Raw genomic sequence first — 26,303 nt, 5'->3', positions numbered from 1 at the left:
CCTGCGACCGCGAGTCCGCTGCCCTAACCACTAGGCCATATATAATCAAAATAAGCAACAAGGATATCCAGAGGTAATGTAGTACCTTGTTGCTTATTTTGATTATAATCACCTTATTCTAAATTATATGGATCCATACTAAATTCTGGTGCCTTCAACTTAAATACCATATTCATCTGAATCTAAATTTTTACTGAACTTATATATATGTGTGTGTGTGTGTATACCTGTTTGTTTCACCACAACTGCTTGACAACTTACAACCGGTGTTAGTTTGTTTACGTCTCCGTAACATTGGCAGTTCGGCAAAAATTGAGGCTGATAGAAATAAGTACCAGTACTTCGGAAAATAAGTGCTGGTGTCGATTTCTTTCTACTAAATCGAATTTCAAGGTGGTGCTCCAGCATGGCCGCAGTCCAACGACTGCAACAAGTGAAAGATAAACGATTTTTAAAAAATTGTTTAACAGGAGACGATAAAAGAGTGTGGAACTTACTTGTACTGGCATCCATTACCATAGCAACCGTTATAACAACCCTGTGAAAAGTATATAAACATGCTGCACCGGAAGTAACCTCTGACAGGTTTGGAAAAAGTTTTTTTTTTTTCTTTCTGCTTTTAAAAGTTTTTATTCTGAAAAGCGTTTTGCTTATTCAACGGTGGTTTTTTTTCTCTCGTTTTTTTTCTCTCGTTTATAAAGTGTAAAATGTTTCTCTCCATATCTTCAAATAACAACTGACTGAAAGCAAAATCTGAAAATGTGGTGAAATATAGGAATAATTTCAGCAATTGTAAACCCACCATAAAGAAAAGAATCGCTTTTTTTTAGACCTGACGAAATTCTTTAAGGGAACAGCCTTCGCCTTTCCTTGCCCAATCAATAATACACACACACCAACACATACATATTTTGCGATTAGGTTTTATTTTTCTCATTTCAAATCTATACTGAGATAATATATATATATATACATACACACACACACACACACGTACAGACACAGACACCTATATGTCTTTTTGTTATTGTAACTCTGAGCAAAGTGGATTTAATTCGCACCTCTATGATAGTTATATTTTTTAAATAAATTGTAAGCTTGTCTTTCTTCAAAATTTCAACGTAATATTATTATTATTATTAATATTATTACTACTAATAATAATAATGTTGTAGCAGCAACGAGTGGAATTCATTCGGAGTGAATGGTGACGTCAGAGAGCGCGAATTTCGGCGTTAATACATGGAATTAGTCTTCATTGGATGGTACACGTATTTGCATCTATCCCCGTCACTTTCTTCAAAGAACATGAATAAAAGCAGCAGGAAAAGAAGTTATAGTTCCATTTCCGAAGATAAAAATGTGGAAACGAAGGTAATTTTTCATTCTCTTCTTTCATATATTTATCTCAATCGTTCGAAAAAATAACTTAAAACGTGCGTGTTATGTAACAAACATGTTAGAACTTCGTTCTATATTTAGATATACGCAATCTTATATAATATGTTGAGAAACTTAGAAACAAGAGCGAGTCAAACATTTTTTCCTCCTAAATTTATTTAAAGTTCAATATTAACTAGAAATACATGATTCATTTATAATATTTGCCTTTTTTTATGCATATTTGCCGAGAGAGTTTAATCTGCCGTCGTTTGTTGTTATTTTTGCCTTCGCTCATAGTTCGTATTAGAGTTGAGAATTTCCTAGGCTCTCTAAAAATAGTTGCAAACATTGAAGATAAGCATTGACAGAAGGGAAAATAGACTCGGAAAAAAGTGTATCCCCTCAAAAAAAAAAAAAAAAATTCTGTTGGCAGGGCCGTTATAGCAATGTCCCATATGTCCCCCTTGAGCGCAGAAATGTACATATATTGTTATATTTCGGAATGGTCATTTTGCCAGTTTAGCCAATAAAAACACACACACTATATATTTGGTGTTATTTTGCTTCAGTGTTATTTACTTTTTACATTAATCTTAATCGTATTTCGGCCAGTTCTTTCGTCACACTCCTAAACTGGCAAAATGACCATTCCGTAATATAATAACAATATCTGTTTTAACACACGACTTCACATAAAAAAATCTTGCACAACAAATATATAAATGTACCAATGTACATATACATCCCTACATATACAACCTACATGAATATATAGATTAATTATGGGTCCTGCACCCGTAGGGCCTTGGGACAACTATTCAGCGTGTTTATACCTCAAGACGGTACTGCTCAGAGGTCCCCACCCAGGTCAGTCCCGTCCCTACAGTCGTTTATAATTTTTTTTTTTTTTGTCTATGAGACTGAAATGACATGTACATGTCGTTCTCAACAATGTGGCGAAATATGTTGGCGGAATCTTGGAATGGCTCTCTAATTGTTGTTTATTTTCTTAGTATTTCTGTTTCATACAACGGTAATTACGAAACTGTAAATAAACAAAATTCAAGCACTTCAGTTTTTTTTTTTAATCATATATTTTCGCTTCCGTATATCCTTTTAACACAAAGTATGAGACTTCGAGGAACAGTTATTCTAAAACTCCCTAGGTAAGACGAACGGCAAGGCTAGTTACAGCTGAGAGACAACCTTGTATAGGGGTTTGCCAAATGCTAGACAAGTTAAAGAAACCCGGCAGAGCTAAAGAATACGTACACCACCCGTTTTCGGCGTAACAAAAATCCTAACCCTAAACACCGGGTGTACGTATTTTTTTTTTATATTTACTTGTTTCAGTCATTTGACTGCGGCCATGCTGGAGCACCGCCTTTAATCGAGCAACTCGACCCCGGGACTTATTCCTTGTAAGCCCAGTACTTATTCTATCGGTCTCTTTTGCCGAACCGCTAAGTGACGGGGACATAAACACACCAGCATCGGCTGTCAAGCAATGCTAGGGGGACAAACACAGACACACAAATACATACACATACATATATATATATACGACGGGCTTCTTTCAGTTTCCATCTACCAAATCCACTCGCAAGACTGGTCGGCCCGAGGCTATAGTAGAAGACACTTGCCCAAGGTTCCACGCAGTGGGACTGAACCTGGAACCATGTGGTTGGTAAACAAGCTACTTACCACACAGCCACTCCTGCACCTATTCTTTACTTTCGCCAAAGAATCCTACTCTGTTGAAAGGTTACGTTGTGGAGTTCATCCATTCTCGATAGTAGGTTTCTGTTTTTGTCGTGTCAGAATGTCCTTCCTTCGTACACGAGAGTGGGACTCCTAAAGTTCCGTTACTAGAAGCGAGGTGAGTTGCTGTCACCGATGACAGCCCAACCGTGGAGCGTTAGTAATAGCTTGTATGTATACTGTGATATTTTTAATCTGATTCGACACTTATCTAATAGGATTTTGTTGTGACGGAATTCTGGTTTAACTCCTCTTTTACTCTCTTACTTGTTTCAGTCATGTGACTGTGGCCATGCTAGAGCACCACCTTTAGTCGAGCAAATCGACCACAGGACTTATTCTTTGTATGCCTAGTACTTATTCTATCGGTCTCTTTTGCCGAACCGCTAAGTTACGGGAACGTAAACCCACCAGCATCGGTTGTCAAGTGATGTTGGGTGCACAAACACAGACACACAAACATATATATACACTCATACGCATACATATATACGATGGGCTTCTTTCAGTTTCCGTCTACCAAATCCACTCACAAGGCTTTGGTCAGCCCGGGGCTATAGCAGAAGACACTTGCCCAAGGTGCCACGCAGTGGGACTGAACCCGGAACCATGTGGTTGGGAAGCAAGCAACTTACCACACAGCCACTCCTACGCCTATGTTACCAACGAACAAAATAATCCTTCTCAAAGTTCTTGCCTCTATCAATACATCCATCTGTCTTGTACTTTTTAAGAATTCACACACACTGCCCGTTAATCCAACAAAACTTTTTGATTGGTGTAGAATGATCAATATCCTGAAGTCTAAACAACAAGGAAATCCAATGTAAACTAATGCAAAAAGTGCCTGAATGTCCAATTAACGGACTCCCATAGGGTCTATCGATATTATCTATTATATAAAATCCATTCTGTCTGTGTGTGTGTGTTCTAGGATCTTGGGCATACTCCATCCGATTGCGCTCAAATTTGATATGTAGATACCGACGGTATCAGGGCGTGTATAAGTCTTGAAAAAATGATAAAAATCGATTCCAGGTGAGAATGCGATCGATAAAGCCGTGGGAACGTGCATTTGTACACGCAAGTACATCAGCTGTTGCGATCGATATTACGTGTACGCGAGAAAAATGCACGTGCAGTTTGCGCAAAAGTAGCCGGCTTTGACAACTCAGCACCGTCCATTGGACGGGGGAGGGGGCGTTTTGCTCGTAAATAATATTTGATAATATCCTATGGATATGAATAAAGTGGTCCCACAAAAATAAATGTCATGCTGAAATATGTAGTAATACATTAATAAAAGTATAAAATCTCTTTCTGTGAAGTATTTCTTGTTATTAATACATATAGCCACAGGAGTGGCTGAGTGGTAAGTAGCTTGCTTCCCAATCACATGGTTCCGGGTTCAGTCCCACTGCATGGCATCTTGGGCAAGTGTCTTCTGCTATAGCCCCGGGCCGACCAATGCCTTGTGAGTGGATTTGGTAGATGGAAACTGAAAGAAGCCTGTCGTATATATGTATATATATATATGTTTGTGTGTCTGTGTTTGTCCCCCTACCATTGCTTGACAACCGATGCTGGTGTGTTTACGTCCCCGTCACTTAGCGGTTCGGCAAAAGAGACCGATAGAATAAGTACTGGGCTTACAAAGAATAAGTCCCGGGGTCGATTTGCTTGACTAAAGGCGGTGCTCCAGCATGGCCGCAGTCAAATGACTGAAACAAGTAAAAGAGTAAGAGTAAAGAGTATATGTGTGTGTGTTAGTGTCTGTCTACCACCACCACTTGACAACTAGTGTTGGTGTGTGTGTTTACATGCTTACTTTTTATTTTTTATTCTTCTGAAGAACAATGCGGATGTCCATGAGCAGCATGAAAATGAAAACTACACAAAGACCAAGTTGAAAAAGGCCATTGACCAAGAGGATAGGCCAACCGTAGAACATACTTCGGTTCTGAATGAAATAAATGATCTCGATTTCAAGGTATGTGAATATTGTTGTTGTTAGGTAATATTTCAGCTGAGATACTTCATCTGTTTTGATGTTCTGAGTTCAAATTCCGCCTGTGTTGACTTTGCCTTTTTTTCCTTTTGGGGGTCAATAAAATAAATACCAGTTGTGTACTGAGGTTGATTTAATTGACTTAGTCACTCTCCGCTGGCCTTGTGCAAAAATTTGAAACCAATATTTCAGCAGAGAAACATATATGTGTATATATATATCTTTTATTTGTTTCTGTCATTTGATTGTGGCCATGCTGGAGCACCACCTTGAAGGGTTTTAGTCAAGCAAATCAACCCCAGGATTTATTGTTTTTTAAGCCTAGTACTTATTCTATCAGTCTTTTTTAGTGAACCACTAAGCTACGGGGACGTAAATGCACCAGTTGTCAAGCGATGATTGGTGGGGGACGCACAAAGACACGCACACATAGATATATATATATATATGACGAGCTTCTTTCAGTTTCCTGCTACCAAATCTACTCACGAAACTTTGGTGGACCTGAGGCTATAGTAGAAGACACTTGCCCAAGGTGCCATGCAGTGGAACTGAACTCGGAACCATGTGGTTGGGAAGCAAGCTCCTTACCACACCTGAGCCTATATATATATTCTTGTTTCAGTCATTTTGACTGCTGGAGCACCATCTTTAGTTGAACAAATCAACCCTAGGACTTATTCTTTGTAAGCCTAGTACTTATTCTATCACTCTTGTGCCGAACTGCTAAGTTATGGGGACGCAAACACACCAACATCAGTTGTCAAGTGATAGTGTGGGTGGGGGGCAATCACAGACATATATATACACATATATTTGACAGGCTTCTTTCAGTTTCTGTCTACCAGATCCACTCACAAGGCTTTGGTCGGCCCGAGACTATAGTAGAAGACACTTGCCCAAGGTGCCACGCAGTAGGAGCGAACCTGGAACCATGTGGTTGGTAAGCAAGCTACTTACCACACCTACATATATATATATATATATATATAAATAAATAATCCTGCTATAGGCACAAGGCCAAAAATTATGGGGAAAGGGAGTAGTTGTTTGCATTGACCCTAGTGTTCAAATGGTACTTATCCTATCGACCCCCAACAAGGATGAAAAACAAAGTCAACCTTGGCAGAATTTAAGCTTAGAATGTGAAGACAGATGAAATGCTGCTAGGCACTTAGCCCACCATGCTAACAATTCTGCCAGGTTACATTATGAAGGGCATCCAGCCTTAGAAACCATGCCAAAGTAGACGTTGGAGTTTGGTGCAACCCTCTGGCTCTTTGGTCCCTGTGGAAGCATCCAACCCATGCCAGCATGGAAAAAGGGATGTTAAATGATTACAAAAAAGGGGAGAGAAAGACATGGCTTACTTACTTCTTTGTAAAATTCTTGGTATTTTATTGTTTTACGCATTTCAGTCATCTGACTGTGGCCATGCTGGAGCGCCGCCTTAACCCCATGACAACAGTTTTTTTTATCTATCTGGTAACTAGGTTGTACTGATGGTTGTCATCTTGGCCAAGATCAGCAATTAGCACATGACAACGGTTCAGCATATATTTATGTTGACTGCTTTAAAGCATTCACTGTTTATTTACGTGAACTGTCATCACTGTGAGGAGGACCATAAATTCAACAAAACTGGCATGGCCGGATGCGACTAAATTCCGTGAAGGGCTAGAAGAATTTGCTAAACGTGTATGAATTTGATAGGAAGTCATAGAGGAAATGGTGGTGTAACCACCAAAGCCACTGCTTTTATACTTTGATGGTGATAAGGTCTTGAACTGAGTTGGAAATATTTACATGAAGTTTCTAACAAACCTATCAGATTCCTTGGAATGGTGGCCCCTATTATTGATTCCATGAGTGATTGTGGATATTTATATCAACAGGTACAAAACTGCAACAGATAAAGTTGTGTATATTTTCGTCGTCTGATTCAAAGTGAGTACACAGTACACATAAATTTATGTCAGCCGATGTAGTGAGGGTAGGGGTTTTTTAGTCGAAGAAATCAACCCTGGGATTTATTCTTTGTAAGCTTAGAATTTATTCTATCGGTCTCTTTTGCCGAACTGCTAAGCTATGGGGTCATAAGCACACCAACACCGGTTTTCAAGTGATGGTGGGGGGACAAATACAAAGACGCACACACACACACACACACACACATATATACAACAAACTTCTTTCAGTTTCCTTCTACCAAATCCACTTACAAGGCTTTGGTTGGCCTGAGGCTATAGTAGACAACACTTTCCCCAGGTGTCACATAGTGGGACTGAACCCAGAACATATGGTTGGGAAGCAAGCTTCTCAACCACATGACCACAGCTGCACCTGTTTGTTGTGAAAATTAAATATTTCTCATGTTTTGTTTTTCTTCAAAGATCTCAAATATTTCTGAATATGAACGGAAACGACAAGAAAATGTACGAGACAATGTGAGATTCATGGCTTCAATTGGCATTTTTCAGGTATGTAAACCACAGCTTCTTTCTCAGGTGTGTATATTGTTTCTATTGTTTATAGACTGAACCTCAGTTGTGAACACAGTAAGACTATGTCTGTGGAGTGCTCAGTCACTTGCACGTTAATTTCATGAGCAAGCTGTTCCGTTGATCGTATCAGCTGGGACCCTCATCGTTGTAACCAACAGAGTGCCACAATATATGTATGTATGATGTGTGTGTAAATGTATGTATGCATGTGTAAAGACATGGTCATGTGATTAGGCTGTTACACTCATGATCTTTCAATCGTGGTTTCATTTCCCAGACCATGTAGTAGTGTGTTGTGTTCTTGGAAGTAGATTTTTCTGGTATCTTTTGACACCAACGCCACTGGTGCCAAACTGTATCAGTTCAAATGAACAGCCTTTTCCTTGGATAAATGTTGGTGCCAAAGAGAAATGAGACTTTGAATGCATGACCTGAATAATGACTGGTCTTCCTCAGAAAATCTTGGCCTGGCAACATGTATACATGTGCAGAACCATGGCCACCCTTGATCAATAGAAGCCCTAGCTATCACTTAACACTGTATAAAACAATGAATCTGTCATTGACTACAATTCTCTTACAGGCCAAACATATGTTTGATGCCACGATGCCAGTTAAACAGAAAACTAATCCAAAATCAAAACAGAAAACTACACCAAAACCAAAGAGGTAAAGATTTTTAAAAGAATTTCTTTTTACCTTTGTGCCTGAATTTGTATCTTAGTATTTTGAGGTTTCTATCATGCCTCTTACTTCATGGTCTCCAAATTACATTTTTTTTGCTGTCCAATAAAAACAGAAGCCAAGGGAAATGGTGGCAGTTTGTGTCGGCAAACCTTGCGTTATTTGGAGAAAGTTGCAGAAAGATTACATTGAAATTGCCATGAAAGTGGGCAATGCAACGTTTTGGACTGAGATCACATTGTCTCAAGTTGCCCATCAGGGAGCTGCAAAGTCCCTGGCTTTTGGTAAAAGAAAATACAGGAGGATCAGTTAATTATGATTTTATCCAACATATTTCCCTCTCAGATCCACACACTTATTGCAGCAGTCCTTCAGTTTTTCTAAGCCCTGTCAAAGAACTCAGAGGGCTGAGCCTCCAACCAGACCTTTTGTGATACCCTTAACCCTTTTGTTACCAAACCGCCCAAAGCCGCCCGAAAAAAATTTTGGTTTATGAAACCAAACCGCCCAAAGCCGCCCGAATTTACCTATTCATATTTAAATAAGAATATCAGAGCAAATCTCTTCAGTACATTCGTGAAAACACGTATTATACTTCGTAAACAGTTCAACTACAGTTTTGTACAATAATCGAAGTGTAATTTTAATTCCGTGAATTTTGGGAGATTTTTTTCCGAAATTTGTTCCTATTGTGTTTTCAAAATTTGTAATTCTGACAAAAAATGGATACGAATTTCATTATATCAAGCAGCGAGTCAGAATTCGAAGGATTTTCTACTGAAGACCTTCATAAATCTAACTCTATGACTGAAAAAAAAAAGCACATGGTATTTGATAATGAATTTGATGTTTCATTTTCCGAAAGTGAAAACAGTGAATCTGAGATCTCCGATAGCGATAAAGAAAACGAATTGCCACCTGAATGGAGTGAAAATTTAAAAACCGTTTCTTTCGGTGATTTTTCTGAAGAAACTAGTCCAAGCCACAGACTTTCCCAGGAGAGTAAAGCCTTATATATTTCTTTTTACTTTTTCGAATGAGCCCATTTGAAATCGTTACGCTAAACGTAAACAAAGCGAAAGAAAGGATAGTTTGTTATTTCCCACAACCTTAAATGAAATTAAGGCCTATTTTGCCATAAATATTATTATGGGTATCAGAAAGTTACCCAGAATAACAATTCTATCGTAAAATTTTGTTGTATACCCAATTGAATATTAGCTAATAACCCATTTTCTATAGCGATGTTTGAACAAAATTTTAATAATTTTATATTTTGTGGAATTTACCTGTATCTACCTGCAAATAGAGTCACTTTGTGACAAAAATTATAGTATAGAATTGGTTGAGAATATTTCATTAAATTATCTTCCAAAAATCAGATTAATATATCGATAAATAAAAAAGTTGTAGTTGTTTAATGAAACCAGACTAAATTTATGATTACGTTAGAAATTAATTGAAACACATAAGGGGTGTAATTTGGTCAGAAATATAGTAACGAAAGGGTTAAAGCCAGGGGGTATACAGCACCCCCTTATATATAGCAGCTTAAAAAGATGATGTTGACAGCTGCTTAGATTCTCTAAGTAAACTGTGGAAACCAACACCCTCTTGTTTACAGTATGTGATATTTTGTTTATTTGTTAGTTTTGTTGGCATCTTCTTTACATATCTTCTGCTTCTTCTGTCCAGGGTGTATACTCCAACACGCCGAAGCGCACGTATTCAGCGCATAGATCCTTCAGGAATATCACTCCCATCCCTGCCAGATGTTGCTGAACAAGAGGAGAAAATGGTAAGCAAAGTTGTTCTACAAAAAATTCAAGAGAATATACATGCCTGTGTATGTTTGTGCATTTGTGATGTATTTAAGTGTTTGCATATATGTATTGTATGTACTTAGGCATAAATATCATCTAACTGGCATGTCTTTGTAGCCATGCCCCTCTCCCAGCTGAGAGGCCTTTGTCTTGCAGGTGCCAGTGTCATGTGAACTGCTCTGGTGCAGGTGCCACATAAACTGCACTGGTGCAGGTGCCACGTAGACTGCCCTGGTGAAAGTGTCATAAAATGCACTCGGTCTGGTGCCATGTAAAATGCACTTGGTCTGGTGCCATGTAAAATGCACTAGGTCTGGTGCCATGTAAAATGCACTAGGTCTGGTGCCATGTAAAATGCACTAGGTCTGGTGCCATGTAAAATGCACTCGTGCTGGTCCCACATAAGATGAACTCAATGCCTGTGCTATTTAAAACGCACTTGTGCTAGTGTCACATAAAATGCTTTCAGGCTGGTGCCACGTAAAACCACCCAGGTGTTAGGAAGGGCATCCAGCCATAGAAATCATGCCACAACAGACAATTGGAGTCTGGACAGCTCCCAGCTGTTTCAGTCACTGGGGTGTGGTCCAATGACTGAAACGAGATAAAAAATAAAAGCCTATACAATAACAAAGATAATCAGTTTCCTCTGCTGCTGTGTTTGGCAGCTGGTGATGGATAACAATAAGTGATAAAACACTGCAAAGCCTGTTCAAGCCCAAGGATTTTACAATGGGCTTCAGCTTTATAGTCCCTGTGTGAATGTAGTTTTTGTTCTATATTGCCTTTTAGGAACGCAAGCCATTGGGTCCTCTCAAGATGTCTGACTTGGTGACTAATGAAAATACAGAAGATATCGCCAAAGTGTTTGCTGCCGATTTGAAGAGCCTTTCTGATGCAGCTGAACCTCTGAAGCTGAAAACACCAACTTCTGCATCATTACAAAGGTATCTTTGAATAAATTTTTTTAAACATTTTCCTTATCTCTGAGGTGGTTTTGATCCAGTGGTTCTCAAAATTAACCAATACTAGTCAAAATCTACCATCAACACTATCACCACTATAGTTGTGAAAATTTTTCACTCTATTACATTTCTGATATAGGTACAAGGCCAGAAATTTTAAGAGGTAGGTATTAGTTGATCCCTTCGACCTCAATTTTTGATTGGTACTTCATTTTATCAACCCCAAAGAGATGAAATTCAAAGTTTATCCCAGTGAGATTTGAACTCAGAATGTAAAGAAGTCAAAACAAATACCTTACAGTGTGTGTGTGCATTTATCTTTGTATGTTTTTACACTGACACAAATTGAGCTGAACCATCCTGGGGTACAGAGGATTTGCAATCTAGATTAGGGTCTGAAAGTTTACCACACCATAGTGGGTTACACCATGGTTCCTCTGCTTTGTGGCAGAAGTAGGAAGAAAGAGTGAGAGAAAGTTATGGTGAAAGAGTACAGCGGGGTTCACCCCCCACCGGAGCCTCGTGGAGCTTAGGTGGTTTTGCTCAATAAAACTCACAATGCTCGGTCTGGGAATCGAAACTGCGTTCTTACGACCGCGAGTTCGCTGCCTTAACCACTGGGCCATTGCGCCTTCATACTGCTGCTGCTGATGATGGTGAAACACTTTAGCCTACACTATGTAGCATATGTGATACTCAAGATGTATTTCCCTGGTGTCCATGCACCACAAGCGATACACATTCCCTATGAAAGGAAAGCTTTATATTACTCAGAACACTATGAAACAAGGACTAATTAAGTCTGAAAACAAGCATGGACATTCAGGACAAACTTATGAAAATGATTTGAACTGGCAAAGAGTTAAGCTACATGGTGGACCATTCCTCATGGTAACCAAACTTATTGATATTCGTTGTCGTCGTCATCAACATTTAACATGTTTTCTATGTGGCCATGGGTTGGATGGCTTGACAGGAAATGCGAAGGCCTGGGGCCACATCAGGTTCCATAGTCTATCTTGGCTTGGTTTCTACAGCTTGATGGCCCTTCCTTAATGCTAACCACTTTACAGAGTGTGCCAGGTGCTTTTTATGTAACACCAACACTCGAACTAATGCTTTTATATGGTACCTTGGTTTTCGAATATCACTTCTGTTGTGATAAGTTTGTCTTCTTGACTACAGCAATATGCCACATATCTCGGTTCTCTGTCATCTCCTTAAGGCTCAGCGTTTTGAAATTGACCTTCACTACTTCATCCATGCCTTCCTGGGTCTCTCTCTCTCTCTCTCTCTCTCTCGCAACTTTCCTCCACTTTAAGTGATCAGCACTTCTCTATGCATGTCCAAACCAACAGTCTCCTCTCTTGCACATTGCATATAATTCCTCTCATGCCCAACTTCAATAATAAGCAATTCTTCAAAATGTCTACCTTCTGTTTGTGAAAAAAACGTTGATCCCCAAAACAATAAATAACGTTGTTTTAATTCTCAATAATTCAACTTAATTGTTTGTAGCTTTTTGTCTGGATTTTCTCGAGTGAAAGTCACTGAAAACCAAGTCCGCAAAGTTGTTGAATCCAGAATTTTCTCTGTCGTGATGCACCCATCCAAAGAGAAAATCCTAGTTGGTGCTGGTGGAAAATGGGGATCAATTGGCCTTTGGGATGTGGTAAGTTTTTCAAATTTAATAATTTGATCTTGCTTTCTTGGAAATTGTTTCAGGTTTCTTTTTTTTTTTTTTTTAACATTTTTGCTGAATTCTACAAAATGGGTTATTTGTTTTTTATAAACTTTGTATTATTTAATATTCATATGTATGTGTTTGCCTTTCTCCATATATATCTATCTATATATATATATTTATATACACATTCATACACACTGTAAGTAGAATTGTGATTAGAGGCTTTCCAAACATGACCATGCTATCTTTTATTCAAGTGTAATAAAATTTAGTACTCAGAACTACATTAAATGATAAGATCCGAGGATGATTTAGCTGGTATTTCTAAATTTCAATAAAATAAATACCAGCTAAGTACTATGGTCAATGCATTGGTCTTAACCCTACCCTGAAATTGCTGGCCCTGTGTCAAAATTTGAAAACGTTGTTGTTGCACAATACCCGATATTATGATGTTGTAGATTGAACATATTGTGTGTACCAGAGGTTTGTATTGTCTGTCAAGTCACAACAAGGACCCCAGACTGACAGTACTTTATGTAGTATGCATGAAGTTCCAAGTTAAGCTGGTACAGATGTTTCTTCAAGTTGGGTGGTATTGAACCCAATGCTCCGACTCTCACAGCTCCCATGTATCTCTGCATCTCTCTCTCACTTTGTATGTATATATATATATATATATATATATATTAAAGGCAGCGAGGTGGCTGAAACATTAGCGCGTCTGGTGAAATGCTTAGCAGTATTTCGTTTGATGTTACGTTCTGAGTTCAAATTCTGCCGAGATCGACTTTGCCTTTCATCCTTTCGGGGTTGCTAAATAAAGTACCAGTTATGCACTGGGGTCGATATAGTTGACTTAATCCATTTGTCTGTCCTTGTTTGTCCCCCTCTATGTTTAGCCCCTTGTGGGCAATAAAGAAATATATATATGTGTGTATACTTCATTATTTCCAGGGTCAAGGACTTGCTGATGGTGGAGCTGTCTGTTTTAATCCCCACACCAAACCAGTCAACTGTCTTGCATTTAATCCATATAACCTAGACCAGCTGTATTCTTGTAGTTATGATGGTACTCTACGTTGTGGCTACTTTGAAAAGGGCATTTTTGAAGCTGTAAGTATAAACTTGACTAACCAACAGCATTGTCACATTAAGGAATTCCATCAATTGTGGTGTCTCAGAATGTTGACTAATGGATGTTACTGTCGTAAAATAGGTTCACTTCATCAGTTCATCATCACCGTTTAATGTCTGCTTTTTTTATGTTTGCATGGGTCAGATGGAATGTATCAAGGCAAATTTCTTTGTGGTCAGATGTATTTCATGTCACCAACTCTCACCTCTTTCCAAGCAAGGTAATATTTTCCCGTAACTAGACATATTTCTCACAAAAGATTAGAAATGAACAGGACACATAGACACATACATACTTACATATATGTATATATATGTGGTGGGGTGTAGGCATGGTTATGTGGTAAGTTTGCGGCGAGCTGGCAGAAACGTTAGCATGCCGGGCGAAATGCTTAGCAGTATTTCGTCTGCTGCTACGTTCTGAGTTCAAATTCTGCCGAGGTCGACTTTGCCTTTCATCCTTTCAGGGTCGATTAAATAAGTGCTAGTTACGCATTTGTCCTCTCTGTGTTTAGCCCCTTGTGGGCAGTAAAGAAATAAGAAGCTTGCTTCCTAACTACATGGTTCTGGGTTCAGTCCCAGTGTGGAACCTTGGGCAAGTGTTTTCTACTATAGCCTCAGGCTGACCGAAAGCATTAATATTCAACAATCAGCCAATGGGAGAATGCTTTACATTGAGCCCTGGCAGAAACGATCAAAATGTCACTCTTCTTCTTTACCTGGAGACCAAGATCTCACTCTGCTTGCAAAAGGGTTAAATTTATTCTGGCACCTTGTGTCAGGCATGATGACAGTTGTGTCCCCTGTCCTAGGTAAAGAGCCATTGTTTACTCCTTATGTCTTCAAAGTCAGTAATAGGCACAGGCATACAGATGCTTCTCGATCGCATGGTTTCAGGTTCAGTCCCACTGCATGGCAGCTTAGGCAAGTGTTTTCAGCTATGGCCCCAGGCTGACTAAAGTCGTCTGAGTGGATTTGATTGAGGAGAAACTCAGTGAAGCCCATCTCCTATAACTGGCACTCTGTCAGTTAACGGCGAAGGTCCCAGTTGATCTGGTCAACAGAACAGCCTGCTTGTGAAATTAGCATGCAAGTGGCTGAGTGCTCCACAGACTTACATACCCGTAGCATAGTTTTGAGGTAGATTCTGTATGACACAGAATGTGACAAGGCTGGCCCTTTGAATCACAAGTACTCTTCATTTTTGCCAGCTGAATGGACTGAAGCAACATGAAATAAAGTGTCTTGCTCAAGGACACAACTAACCCCCTGGGAATTGAACTCACAGCCTTACAATTGAGAGTTAATTACCCCTAGCTACTAAGCCATGCATCTTCATTTCCTATATCTTATATAATATTTACTGTATGTAGTTTCTGCAGTATTCAATTTAAATAGCTATCTATGCATCACACCAAATGCAAATACATCATTGAAAGGCAAATTTACTGCTTGTATTCATCAGGAGATATCATCTCATCGAACTAGACAAAAATTGTTCCTGCAGTACTACTGTGAATGCCAAGATTTGCTGCCTTGAATATGTAAATAAATGGGATGTTAATCTAATAGTGATGATGATTTAAATCTACCATAAATCCTCAAGTATAATCTACATTTTTTTCCTAAAATTTAAAGGTCAAAATCCCTAGTGCGTATGAGGTTAAAAATGAAAATTATTTTCTAAGCAATGTCCGAGTCTCTATCTGCTGTCTGGCAATGTTTATTTAGATGCATTTTGTGATGTCGGGCGCGAAAATACCTTAAGCTAAGCCTGAAAGCAATGAAGTCATAAAAGAATCATCCATAACTTGCAATGAGCAGCATTTATTAAACGTTATTACTGTTATTTCTTTATTTTCTGCAAACAAAATTCACAAAAAAGCTACACGTTTGCATTATGTTATATATACAATAATAATAGACGTTACCATATGCAGTTTTACAAACCAAGGACATTATATAGACCTCCTTGACTCAAGTTAAGAAGAGGTGCGTATTATACACAAGGTTTAGTTTTTTCAGAGGTACAGCCCCCTAAAAATCCCCTGCATATTATACTCGAAGATTTACGGTATATTTTTACTTAACTTTACAATTTTCCGTTATTTTTATCTTATCTTTTTTTGTAGATTTACTACACTCCAGAAGAAGATGATGTGTTGTTACGCAACTTTTCCTTCTTTGATGCTAACACACTATTTGTCTCACAAAGTGATGGAGATGTTGCTATTGTCGATATACGTACAAAAAGGTTGGCTAATCTATTTAATTATCTAAGTCTTAATTGTTTTTTGTTTTTCTCTTCTTTTTTTTAGTTTTTACAGTGTTTTAACTCATGAAAAGTTTATAATCGAAGCTAGTTAAATTCTTACAAGGCTACCAGATTACTAATTGAAGGGTCCATAGTTACACGTAGTGTCCCTGACAAACACTTCAAATAGGGTCCATGTGGAAGTCCCATAGCTACATGTATTCACCTGGGCAAACACTTCAAACAGGATCCATGTAGAGGTTGCATGCTGAAATGTCCATAGCTACTTGTGTTCTTGGTAAACACTTGAAGTAGGGTCCATAATTACATGTAATGTCTCTGACAAACAATTGAAACAGGGTCCATAACTACACGTAATGTCCCTTTTATAAAAAAAAAATGTTGTATTTTTTTTCTTTTCATTTCTTTTTCCAGTGGCAAACCTGAAAATTTGTTCACAGCAAGCCACAAGGGCCTTCGTTCTGTTGATATCCATCCTCTAAAAAAGGAATATTTTGTTACTGCGGGGCTAGACTGGTAAGTATTTATCATCATCATCATCGTCATTTATTGTCCGCTTTTCATGCTGGCATGGGTTGGACAGTTTGACTGGAACTGACAAACCAGAGCGCTGCATCAGGTTCCAGTCTGATTTGGCATGGTTTCTACAGCTGGATGCCCGCCCTAACGCCAACCACTTTACAGAGTGTAATGAGTGTTTTCTATTTGTTGTGGGCATGCATGGGTACCAGTTACATGACACTGGCCACTGGTACGAGTTCACTTAGCTTGACAGGTCTTCTCAGGCATAGCTTATTGCCATGGCCTCGGTCACTTGTCATTGCCTCCATGAGGCCCAACTTTTGAAGATCATGCTTTGCCACCCCGTCCCTTGCCCCCATGAGGCTCAGCATGGTCTCTTATTATTATTGCTGTGAGACAGCATGGAGCTGACAGAATCACTAACATGCCGGGCAAAATGCTTGGCATCGTTTTATCCATCTTCACATTCTTCATCATCATCATCGTTTAACATCCGTTTTCCATGCTAGCATGGGTTGGACAGTTCGACCAGGGTCTGGGAAGCCAAGAGGCTGTGCCAGGCTCCATTCTGATCTGGCAGTGTTTCTACAGCTGGATGCCCTTCCTAAAGCCAACCACTCCGTGAGTGTAGTGGGTGCTTTTTACGTGCTGAGTTCAAATTCCACCGAGGTTCCCTTTGCGTCCCATCCTTTCAGGATCAACAAAAATAAGTACCAGCTGAACCCTGGGGTTGATGTAATTGACTTACCCCCCTCCCAACATTGCTGGCCTTGTGCCAAAATTTGAAACCATTATTAAGGTGGTAAGCTGGCAGAATCGTTTACACATGGGACAAAATGCTTAGTGGTGGCATTTCTTCTGGCTTCACATTCTGAGATCAAATTCCATCAAGATCAGCTTTGCTTTCATCCTTTTGAGGTCAGTGAAATAAGTTCCGGTTGAACACTGGGGCCAATGGAATCAACTAGCCTCCTCTCTCAAAATTTCAGGCCTTGCTGCTATAGTAGAAAGAATTATTATCATCACAGGTGCAGGCATGACTGTGTGGTAAGAAGTTAATTTCCCAACCACATGGCTCTGGGTTCAATCCCACTGCGTGGCACCTTGGACGTGTGTCTTCTACTATAGTCCTGATCCAGCCAAAGCCTTGTCAGTGGATTTGCTAGACAGACTGAAAGAAGACCATTGTCTATATGTATGTGTGTGTTGGTCTCTTTTGCTGAAGGGCTAGTTTATGGGAGATGTAAACACACCAACACCAGTTGTGGAGGACACACATACATATATATACCCCCCCACACACGCACACATACAACAGACTTCTTTCAATTTCTGTCTACCAAATCCACTCACAAGGCTTTGGTCAGCCCAAGTGTTTTCTACTATAGAAGACACTTGCCCAAGGTGCCACACAGTGGTGCTGAACCCAAACCATGTGGTTGGGAGGCAAGTTCTTTTACAGGGCTTAGAAAAACTGAAGGACCACTGCAGTAAGTGTGTGAATCTGAGAGAGCAATATGTTGAATAAAATCATAATTAACCGATTTTTACCCAGGGCTAGGAGCTTTTCAGCACCCTGTTGTAGTTATATAAATTGTTTGTATTCGAATCATTGAAACAGCTGTAAAGCAGAATGAAATTGAGTCGTTCATGAAATTTTTGTGTTGGTCAGCCCAAGTGTTTTCTACTATAGAAAACACTTGCCCAAGATGCCACACAGTGGTGCTGAACCCAGAACCATGTGGTTGGGAGGCAAGTTGTTTTACCGGGCTTAGAAAAACTGAAGGACCACTGCAATAAGTGTGTGAATCTGCAAGAGCAATATGTTGAATAAAATCATAATTAACCCGATCCACCTGTATTTTCTTTTACCCAGGGCTAGGAGCTTTTCAGCACCCTGTTGTAGTTGTATAAATTGTTTGTGTTCGAATCATTGAAACAGCTGTAAAGCAGAATGAAATTGAGTCGTTCATGAAATTTTTGTGTTTATTACTCTCTTTGTCTCAAGATAAATCGATAAAAATGTAAAATGTTTTCATACCATTGCAGTACAGTATCGTTATGGGACCTGAGAGCCACCAAGAAGAAGCCAAACAAGATCTGTTCTATGTCCGCCTCCAGAATGGTAGACAGTGCTTATTTCTCACCGCTCACAGGGAAATACATCCTCTCCACTGCACAAGACGACAGAATCAGGTATGAAACCCACTACTTCTCACTGACAATTTCTTGCTTTGGTTAGATTATTGGATGCTGGTTTTCTTTTTTTCCTTGCCTTTTAACTATTTCAGTCATTCGACTGTGGCCATGCTGGGGCACTTGCCTTCAAGGGCTTTAGTTAAAGAAATCTACCCCAATACTTTTTCTTAAGTCTGGTACTTATTTTGTTAATGGTAGACAGTGCTTATTTCTCACCGCTCACAGGGAAATACATCCTCTCCACTGCACAAGACGACAGAATCAGGTATGAAACCCACTACTTCTCACTGACAATTTCTTGCTTTGGTTAGATTATTGGATGCTGGTTTTCTTTTTTTCCTTGCCTTTTAACTATTTCAGTCATTCGACTGTGGCCATGCTGGGGCACTTGCCTTCAAGGGCTTTAGTTAAAGAAATCTACCCCAATACTTTTTCTTAAGTCTGGTACTTATTTTGTTGGTTTCTTTTGCCATATATATTTATATCATCATTTAGCATCTGCTTTCCATGCTGGCATGGGTTGGACAGTTTGACATATACTGGGGGATCAGTTACTCTTTTACTTGTTTCAGTCATTTGACTGTGGCCATGCCGGAGCACCGCCTTTAGTCGAGCAAATCAATCCCAGGACTTATTCTTTGTAAGCCTAGTACTTATTCTATCAGTCTCTTTTGCCGAACCGCTAAATTACGGGGACATAAACACACCAGCATTAGTTGTCAAGCGATGTTGGTGGGGGACAAACACAGACACACAAACATATACACACACATACATATATATATATACACATATATGGAACAGGCTTCTTTCAGTTTCCGTCTACCAAATCCACTCACAAGACTTTGGTCGGCCCAAGGCTATAGTAGAAGGCAGTTAAAGCAGACGAGTAAATAAAGGGTGTCCCAGAATTAATGATGATTTTAGTGAAATCAGATGCATTTCTTTTTAAAACTCACTTTTATTTATTCTGTTGTGTCTGGGGAGAGTCATTCTCTTTTAGTGCCTTATAATTTAACACACTCACCGGTAAAATTTCAACTTATTTCTTATTTTTTATTTTCTAAAATTTTCGTTGCGTCTTGCAACCTTTTCAATAGTCTTGACTCTGTCCGTTATTTACACTGCGTTCCCTTTTGTTTGTTTGCGCACATGTGCGTGGGTCAGTGTGCCTATACATGTATGTATGTATGTGTGTGAGTTTGCATGTGCATGTATATGACTGTGGCCATGCTGGAGCACCGCCTTTTGCCAAGCAAATCGACCCCAGGACTTATTCTTTGTAAGCCTAGTACTTATTCTATTGGCCTTTTTTGCCGAACCACTAAGTTACGGGGACATAAACACACCGGCATCGGTTGTCAAGCGATGTTGGGGCGACAAACACACACATATATACACCGGGCTTCTTTCAGTTTCCGTCTACCAAATCCACTTGCTATAGTGGATTTGTAGAAAACACTTGCCCAAGGTGCCATGCAGTGGGACTGAACCCGGAACCATGTGGTTGGTAAGCAAGCTACTTACCACACAGCCACTCCTATGTGTGTTGCAAACCAAATCCAAAAACGAAATGCTTTTATTTATGTTTATCGTGTTTAATGTGCATTAGAATTTTGTTTTCATTCTTGTTGGATCCCTCTTATTTGTCCATGGCAGCTTTTTTTTCAATGTACACGCACCCCACACAGCTACTCCTCCGCCTATGTATATAATTTTTTTTTTTCTTTTTCAGAATATATGATAGCAGCAAATTATCTTCAAGCATTCCGTGTCTCTATTCCATTAGGTAAATTATAAAGTTATAACTTTTTTGTTGTTATTCATCATCACCACCACCGCCACCACCACCATCACTGCCACCAAACCACCATCACTGATGCCCTTACCACAGCTGTCTTAACATTTTAGCATTCAAATCAGCCATAACTGGTTGAAATAGTCTCTTTTACTCTTAGGGCCTGGGAGGGGGAAACAGCATGACCCTGGGAAATTTACCTTCTGATGGATTAGCATCCATTTCGATTTGAGATCACAAATAAATTGAAATTTCTTAATTTAATTACCATCATATTTGCACACACACACAATTCTTTCACTCATTCATTCGCACATAATTCTAAATATCTTTTCTCAATGTCTTTTTCAAACTGAAAGCCACAACAACCAGACTGGTCGGTGGCTTACCAAATTCCGTGCAACTTGGCACCCATGCAGAGAGGACCTGTTCATAAGTGGCAGTATGAATCGACCAAGACAGGTAAGATTAGTCTCCTTTTATTTAACATATTTGCTTCATTCATAGCAATAGTCTCGATGTCAATGGACACAATATCACTTGAAATGCTATGGTATCTCTTGCTTTGGCACATAAAGGCACTCATTACACTCTTGGAGTGGTTGGTGTTAGGAAGGGCATCCAGCTGTAGAAAGCCATGCCAAATCAGATTAGAGCCCAGCGCAGCCTTCCAGTAGGCCAGCCTAGTCAAACCGTCCAACCCATGCCAGCATGGACAACGGATGTTAAATGATAATGGTGTGTGTATAGTCGAAAGTAAGGAGCTTCTCTTGGCAATCGTGAGAGCTCTGGTTTGATAGCATAGCCTATGCTGCCATTGTGTGTGTACCTTGCACTTGTTTTAGATGCAAATATGCTTAGGCACAAGAATGGTTGTGTGGTAAAGAATCTTGCTTGCTAATCATGTAACTTTGAGTTCAGTCCCACTGTGTGGCACCTTGAGCAAATGTCTTTTATTATAGACCTAGGCTGATCAGAACCTTGCAAGTGGATCTGGTAGACAGAAACTGATAGAAGCCTGTCGTGTGTGTGTGTGTGTGTGTGTATGTTGCACATTACTGTACTCAAGATGACCTGCCCACCACAACAGAATTGAAATCCTAAAACCGAGGGATTATTTAAACCATGTGAAGTTGAGACAAGGGTACACACACACACGTATACATGCATGCACACATATACATACATGTGGTTGGTAAGCAAGCTACGTACCACACAGCCACTCCTATGCCTGTACCTTCTAGTAAAAAAAAAAAATAACAGCTATGGTGGTGCCTCATAAAAAGCCCTCAGTCCACTCTGTGGTGTGGTCAGTATTTGGAAGGATATCCAGCCATAAACACCCTGCCAAAAAGACTGGTTCAGTCTTCTGCCTAGTCAGCCCCTGTGAAACCGTCCAACCCATGCCAGCATAGAAAAAAAAAATTATGATGATGATTCCCCAGCATAGCTTCAGCTCTTGAGCTGAGTCTAGTAAAGGAATATATATATATTTTTTCCCCTTCAATTTCAGGTTGAGTTGATCAACGATGAAGGTAGATGTATGATGGTTCTTCATCATCCAGAACTGATCAACTCTGTCCAGTCTCTGAATGAATTTCATCCGACGATAAACGCTGTTGTTGGCGCCAATGCCAGTGGAAAACTTCATGTCTTCAAGTAAAAAAAAATATATATATATATATATATAAAATGAACAAAAAGGGATTTTCATCAGCAAAGATTACCATTTCTGATTAGATCAGTATTTCACAACCATTTTTTTCCTTTTCTCTTTCTTTTCTTTTGAACACCCACCTGAAACATTCTCTCAAACTTTTATTTCTCCTTAAGTAATAAAAGTACTGACTGTAATTTAATTTATCCCTTCAGCATTCAGCTTATTCAGTCGAAAGTAATGCTTATTTTACACATTTTACACATTGTTTTGAATTACCTATCTCTGGACATTGTAGGGTAGGTGTGAGAGGCCAGATATAGCCAATTAAAGGCGGCAAGCTGGCATGCCAAGCAAATTCCTTAGCAGTATTTCGTCTGCCACTACGTTCTGAGTTCAAATTCTGCCAAGGTCGACTTTGCCTTTCATCCTTTCGGGGTTGATAAATTAAGTACCAGTTGCGTACTGGAGTTGATGTAATCGACTTAATCCCTTTGATGTCCTTGTTTGTCCCCTCTGTGTGTAACCCATTGTGGGCAGTAAAGATATGGCCAGTTAAACCCTTCAATGTTCAGATTACTCTGTCAAATGTAATTCCTATTTGTTCACATTTTGAATTACTCATGCATTATTTTGTAGCTTCGAGATTTCAATGATGTGATTGTTTATCTCTGGACATTGTAGGGTAGGTGTGCGAGGCCAGATACAGCCAGTTAAACCCTTCCAATTACTCTGTCAAATGTAATGCTTATTTATTCACAATGTAGCTTCGCGATTTCAATGATGCGATTGTTTATTTTAGAATGACACTGTAAGGTGAGAGAGGCCAGATATGGCCTTTTTAAGCCCTTCAACATTCACCATTACTGTCTAATGTAATTCTTATTTATTCACATTTATTCACCTTGTTTTGAATTACTCGTGCATTATCTTGTAGCTTTAAGATTTCAATGGTGTGTTTGCATAATTTTAGAATGACATTGTAGGGTAGGCACGAGAAATTAGATCTGGTCAGTAGCTTGCTTCCCAAGCACATGGTTCTGAGTTCATTCCCACTGCATGGCACCTTGGGCAAGTGTTTTCTACTATAGCTTCAGGCCGACCAAAGCCTTGTGAGTGGATTTGGTAGACGGAAACTGAAAGAAGCCCACCGTGTGTATATGTATGTGTGTGTGTATGTATACATATGTGTGTATGTATGTACATGTGTACGTGTGTGTATGTATGTATATGTGTACGTGTGTGTATGTATGTATACGTATATATACACGTATGTGTATATGTGTGTATGTGTGTGTGTATGTATACGTATGTATGTATACGAATATATGTATACGTATGTGTGTGTATACGTATGTATGTATGTGTGTGTGTATATATGTATACGTATGTATGTATGTATGTAGTGTGTATATGTATGTATGCGTATGTGTGTATGTATATATGTATATGTGTGTATGTATGTATGTATATGTGTGTATGTATGTATGTGTACGTGTGTATGTATATATACGTATGTGTGTGTATGTATGTATACGAATGTGTGTGTGTGTGTGTATGTATATATACGTATGTATGTGTGTGTATGAGTATGTATGTATATGTATGTATGTGTACGTGTGTATGTATATATACGTATATATGTGTATGTATATGTGTGTGCATGTATATATGTGTTTAAGTATGTGTATGTATGTATATGTGTGTATGTATGTATACATATGTGTATGTATGTATGTATATGTGTGTGCATGTATATATGTGTTTATGTTTGTATGTGTTTGTATGTATATATGTGTTTATGTATGTGTGTGTGTGTACGTATGTATGTATACGTATGTGTGTATGTATATATACGTATATAGTGTGTGTATGTATGTGTATATGTATACGTATGTGTGTATGTAAGTATATGTATGTATGTATGTATGTGTTTATGTATATGTGCGTGTGTGTATGTATGTGTGTATGTGTACGTATGTATGTGTGTGTGTACGTACGTATGTATGTACGTATATATACGTATGTGTGTATACGTATGTATGTACGTATATATACGTATGTGTGTATACGTATGTATATATACGTATGTGTATGTATATATACGTATGTGTGTGTATGTATGTGTATATATGTATATGTGTGTGCATGTATATGTGTTTATGTATGTATGTGTGTGTGTATAAGTATGTATGTGTAATTGTGTGTGTGTGTATATGTATGTGTAATTGTGTGTGTATGTATGTGTATGTATACGTATGTATGTGTGTATGTAAGTATATGTATGTGTGTATGTATGTATATGTGTTTATGTATATGTGCGTGTGTATGTATGTATGTATGTGTACGTATGTATGTATCTGTACGTATCTATGTATGTGTACGTATATATACGTATGTATGTGTACGTACGTATGTATGTACGTATATATACGTATGTATGTACGTATATATACGTATGTATGTATGTGTACGTACGTATGTATGTACGTATATATACGTATGTATGTACGTATATATACGTATGTATGTACGTATATATACGTGTGTATGTATGTGTGTGTACGTATGTATATTTACATGTGTGTGTGTGTATGTATATATACGTATGTGTATGTATATATACGTATGTGTGTGTGTGTATATATGTATATGTGTGTGCATGTATATATGTGTTTATGTATGTATGTGTGTGTGTATAAGTATGTATGTGTAATTGTGTGTGTGTGTATATGTATGTGTAATTGTGTGTGTATGTATGTGTATGTATACGTATGTATGTGTGTATGTAAGTATATGTATGTGTGTATGTATGTATATGTGTTTATGTATATGTGCGTGTGTATGTATGTATGTATGTGTACGTATGTATGTATCTGTACGTATGTATGTATGTGTACGTATATATACGTATGTATGTGTACGTACGTATGTATGTACGTATATATACGTATGTATGTATGTGTACGTACGTATGTATGTACGTATATATACGTATGTATGTACGTATATACGTATGTATGTGTACGTACGTATGTATGTACGTATATATACGTATGTATGTACGTATATATACGTATGTATGTATGTGTACGTACGTATGTATGTACGTATATATACGTATGTATGTACGTATATATACGTATGTATGTACGTATATATACGTGTGTATGTATGTGTGGTGTACGTATGTATATTTACATGTGTGTGTGTGTATGTATATATACGTATGTGTATGTATATATACGTATGTGTGTGTGTGTATATGTATATGTGTGTGTGCATGTTATATGTGTTTATGTATGTATGTGTGTGTGTATAAGTATGTATGTGTAATTGTGTGTGTGTGTATATGTATGTGTAATTGTGTGTGTATGTATGTGTATGTATACGTATGTATGTATGTGTATATGTATACGTATGTGTGTATGTATGTATATGTGTTTATGTATATGTGCGTGTGTATGTATGTATGTATGTGTACGTATGTATGTATCTGTACGTATGTATGTATGTGTACGTATATATACGTATGTATGTGTACGTACGTATGTATGTACGTATATATACGTATGTATGTATGTGTACGTACGTATGTATGTACGTATATATACGTATGTATGTACGTATATATACGTATGTATGTACGTATATATACGTATGTATGTACGTATATATACGTGTGTATGTATGTGTGTGTACGTATGTATATTTACATGTGTGTGTGTGTGTATGTATATATACGTATGTGTATGTATATATACGTATGTGTGTGTGTGTATATATGTATATGTGTGTGCATGTATATATGTGTTTATGTATGTAAGTGTGTGTGTATATATGTATATGTGTGTGCATGTATTATATGTGTTTATGTATGTATGTGTGTGTGTATAAGTA

The 26,303-nt window shown here is 38.5% G+C and overlaps 2 protein-coding genes across 4 annotated transcripts in view; one reads left to right on the top strand and one right to left on the bottom strand.

The window, feature by feature from the left end:
• The window catches only part of LOC115224567 (ankyrin repeat and protein kinase domain-containing protein 1-like), a 30,873-nt gene extending 29,965 nt beyond the window's left edge, over nucleotides 1–908 (bottom strand). The window contains exon 1 of the mRNA XM_029795492.2: nucleotides 498–908. Within this exon, the coding sequence (XP_029651352.1) occupies nucleotides 498–519 (22 nt within the window). The 5' untranslated portion in view covers nucleotides 520–908. The remainder of the gene's footprint in view (nucleotides 1–497) is intronic.
• LOC115224452 (WD repeat-containing protein 76-like) lies at nucleotides 549–22,416 on the top strand. Of its 3 annotated transcripts, none has more exons than XM_036513479.1 (15): nucleotides 549–598; nucleotides 1,177–1,374; nucleotides 4,997–5,134; nucleotides 7,546–7,632; nucleotides 8,240–8,325; nucleotides 10,036–10,138; nucleotides 10,956–11,110; nucleotides 12,647–12,800; nucleotides 13,773–13,931; nucleotides 16,085–16,206; nucleotides 16,642–16,743; nucleotides 18,799–18,945; nucleotides 20,684–20,737; nucleotides 21,106–21,208; nucleotides 22,260–22,416. In XM_036513479.1, exons 2-15 carry the CDS (start codon nucleotides 1,243–1,245, stop codon nucleotides 22,407–22,409), a joined length of 1,692 nt encoding a protein of 563 aa, XP_036369372.1. In that variant the 5' UTR covers nucleotides 549–598; nucleotides 1,177–1,242; the 3' UTR covers nucleotides 22,410–22,416. The 3 variants fall into 3 exon arrangements, with proteins under 3 accessions (XP_036369372.1, XP_036369373.1, XP_029651216.2); XM_036513480.1 differs by lacking the exon at nucleotides 549–598 and adding an exon at nucleotides 19,143–19,213 and having other exon boundaries at nucleotides 1,142–1,374; nucleotides 18,799–18,874; XM_029795356.2 differs by lacking the exon at nucleotides 549–598 and having other exon boundaries at nucleotides 1,145–1,374.
• The last annotated feature ends 3,887 nt before the right edge of the window (nucleotides 22,417–26,303 follow it).

Source organism: Octopus sinensis, linkage group LG25 (assembly GCF_006345805.1).
Source record: "Octopus sinensis linkage group LG25, ASM634580v1, whole genome shotgun sequence".
NCBI classification, from domain to species: domain Eukaryota; kingdom Metazoa; phylum Mollusca; class Cephalopoda; order Octopoda; family Octopodidae; genus Octopus; species Octopus sinensis.
The sequence above is the reverse complement of the archived record's forward strand: the minus strand, read 5'-3'. Positions and strand labels throughout refer to the sequence as shown.

Bases quoted from the DNA above. Each gene is read 5' to 3' on its own strand.
- LOC115224452 (XM_036513479.1), top strand. From the start codon at position 1,243: ATGGAATTAGTCTTCATTGGATGGTACACGTATTTGCATCTATCCCCG. The intron at 12,801-13,772 runs GTAAGTTTTTCA...CATTATTTCCAG, and splicing joins CAATTGGCCTTTGGGATGTG to GGTCAAGGACTTGCTGATGG. The intron at 16,207-16,641 runs GTTGGCTAATCT...TTCTTTTTCCAG, and splicing joins GTCGATATACGTACAAAAAG to TGGCAAACCTGAAAATTTGT.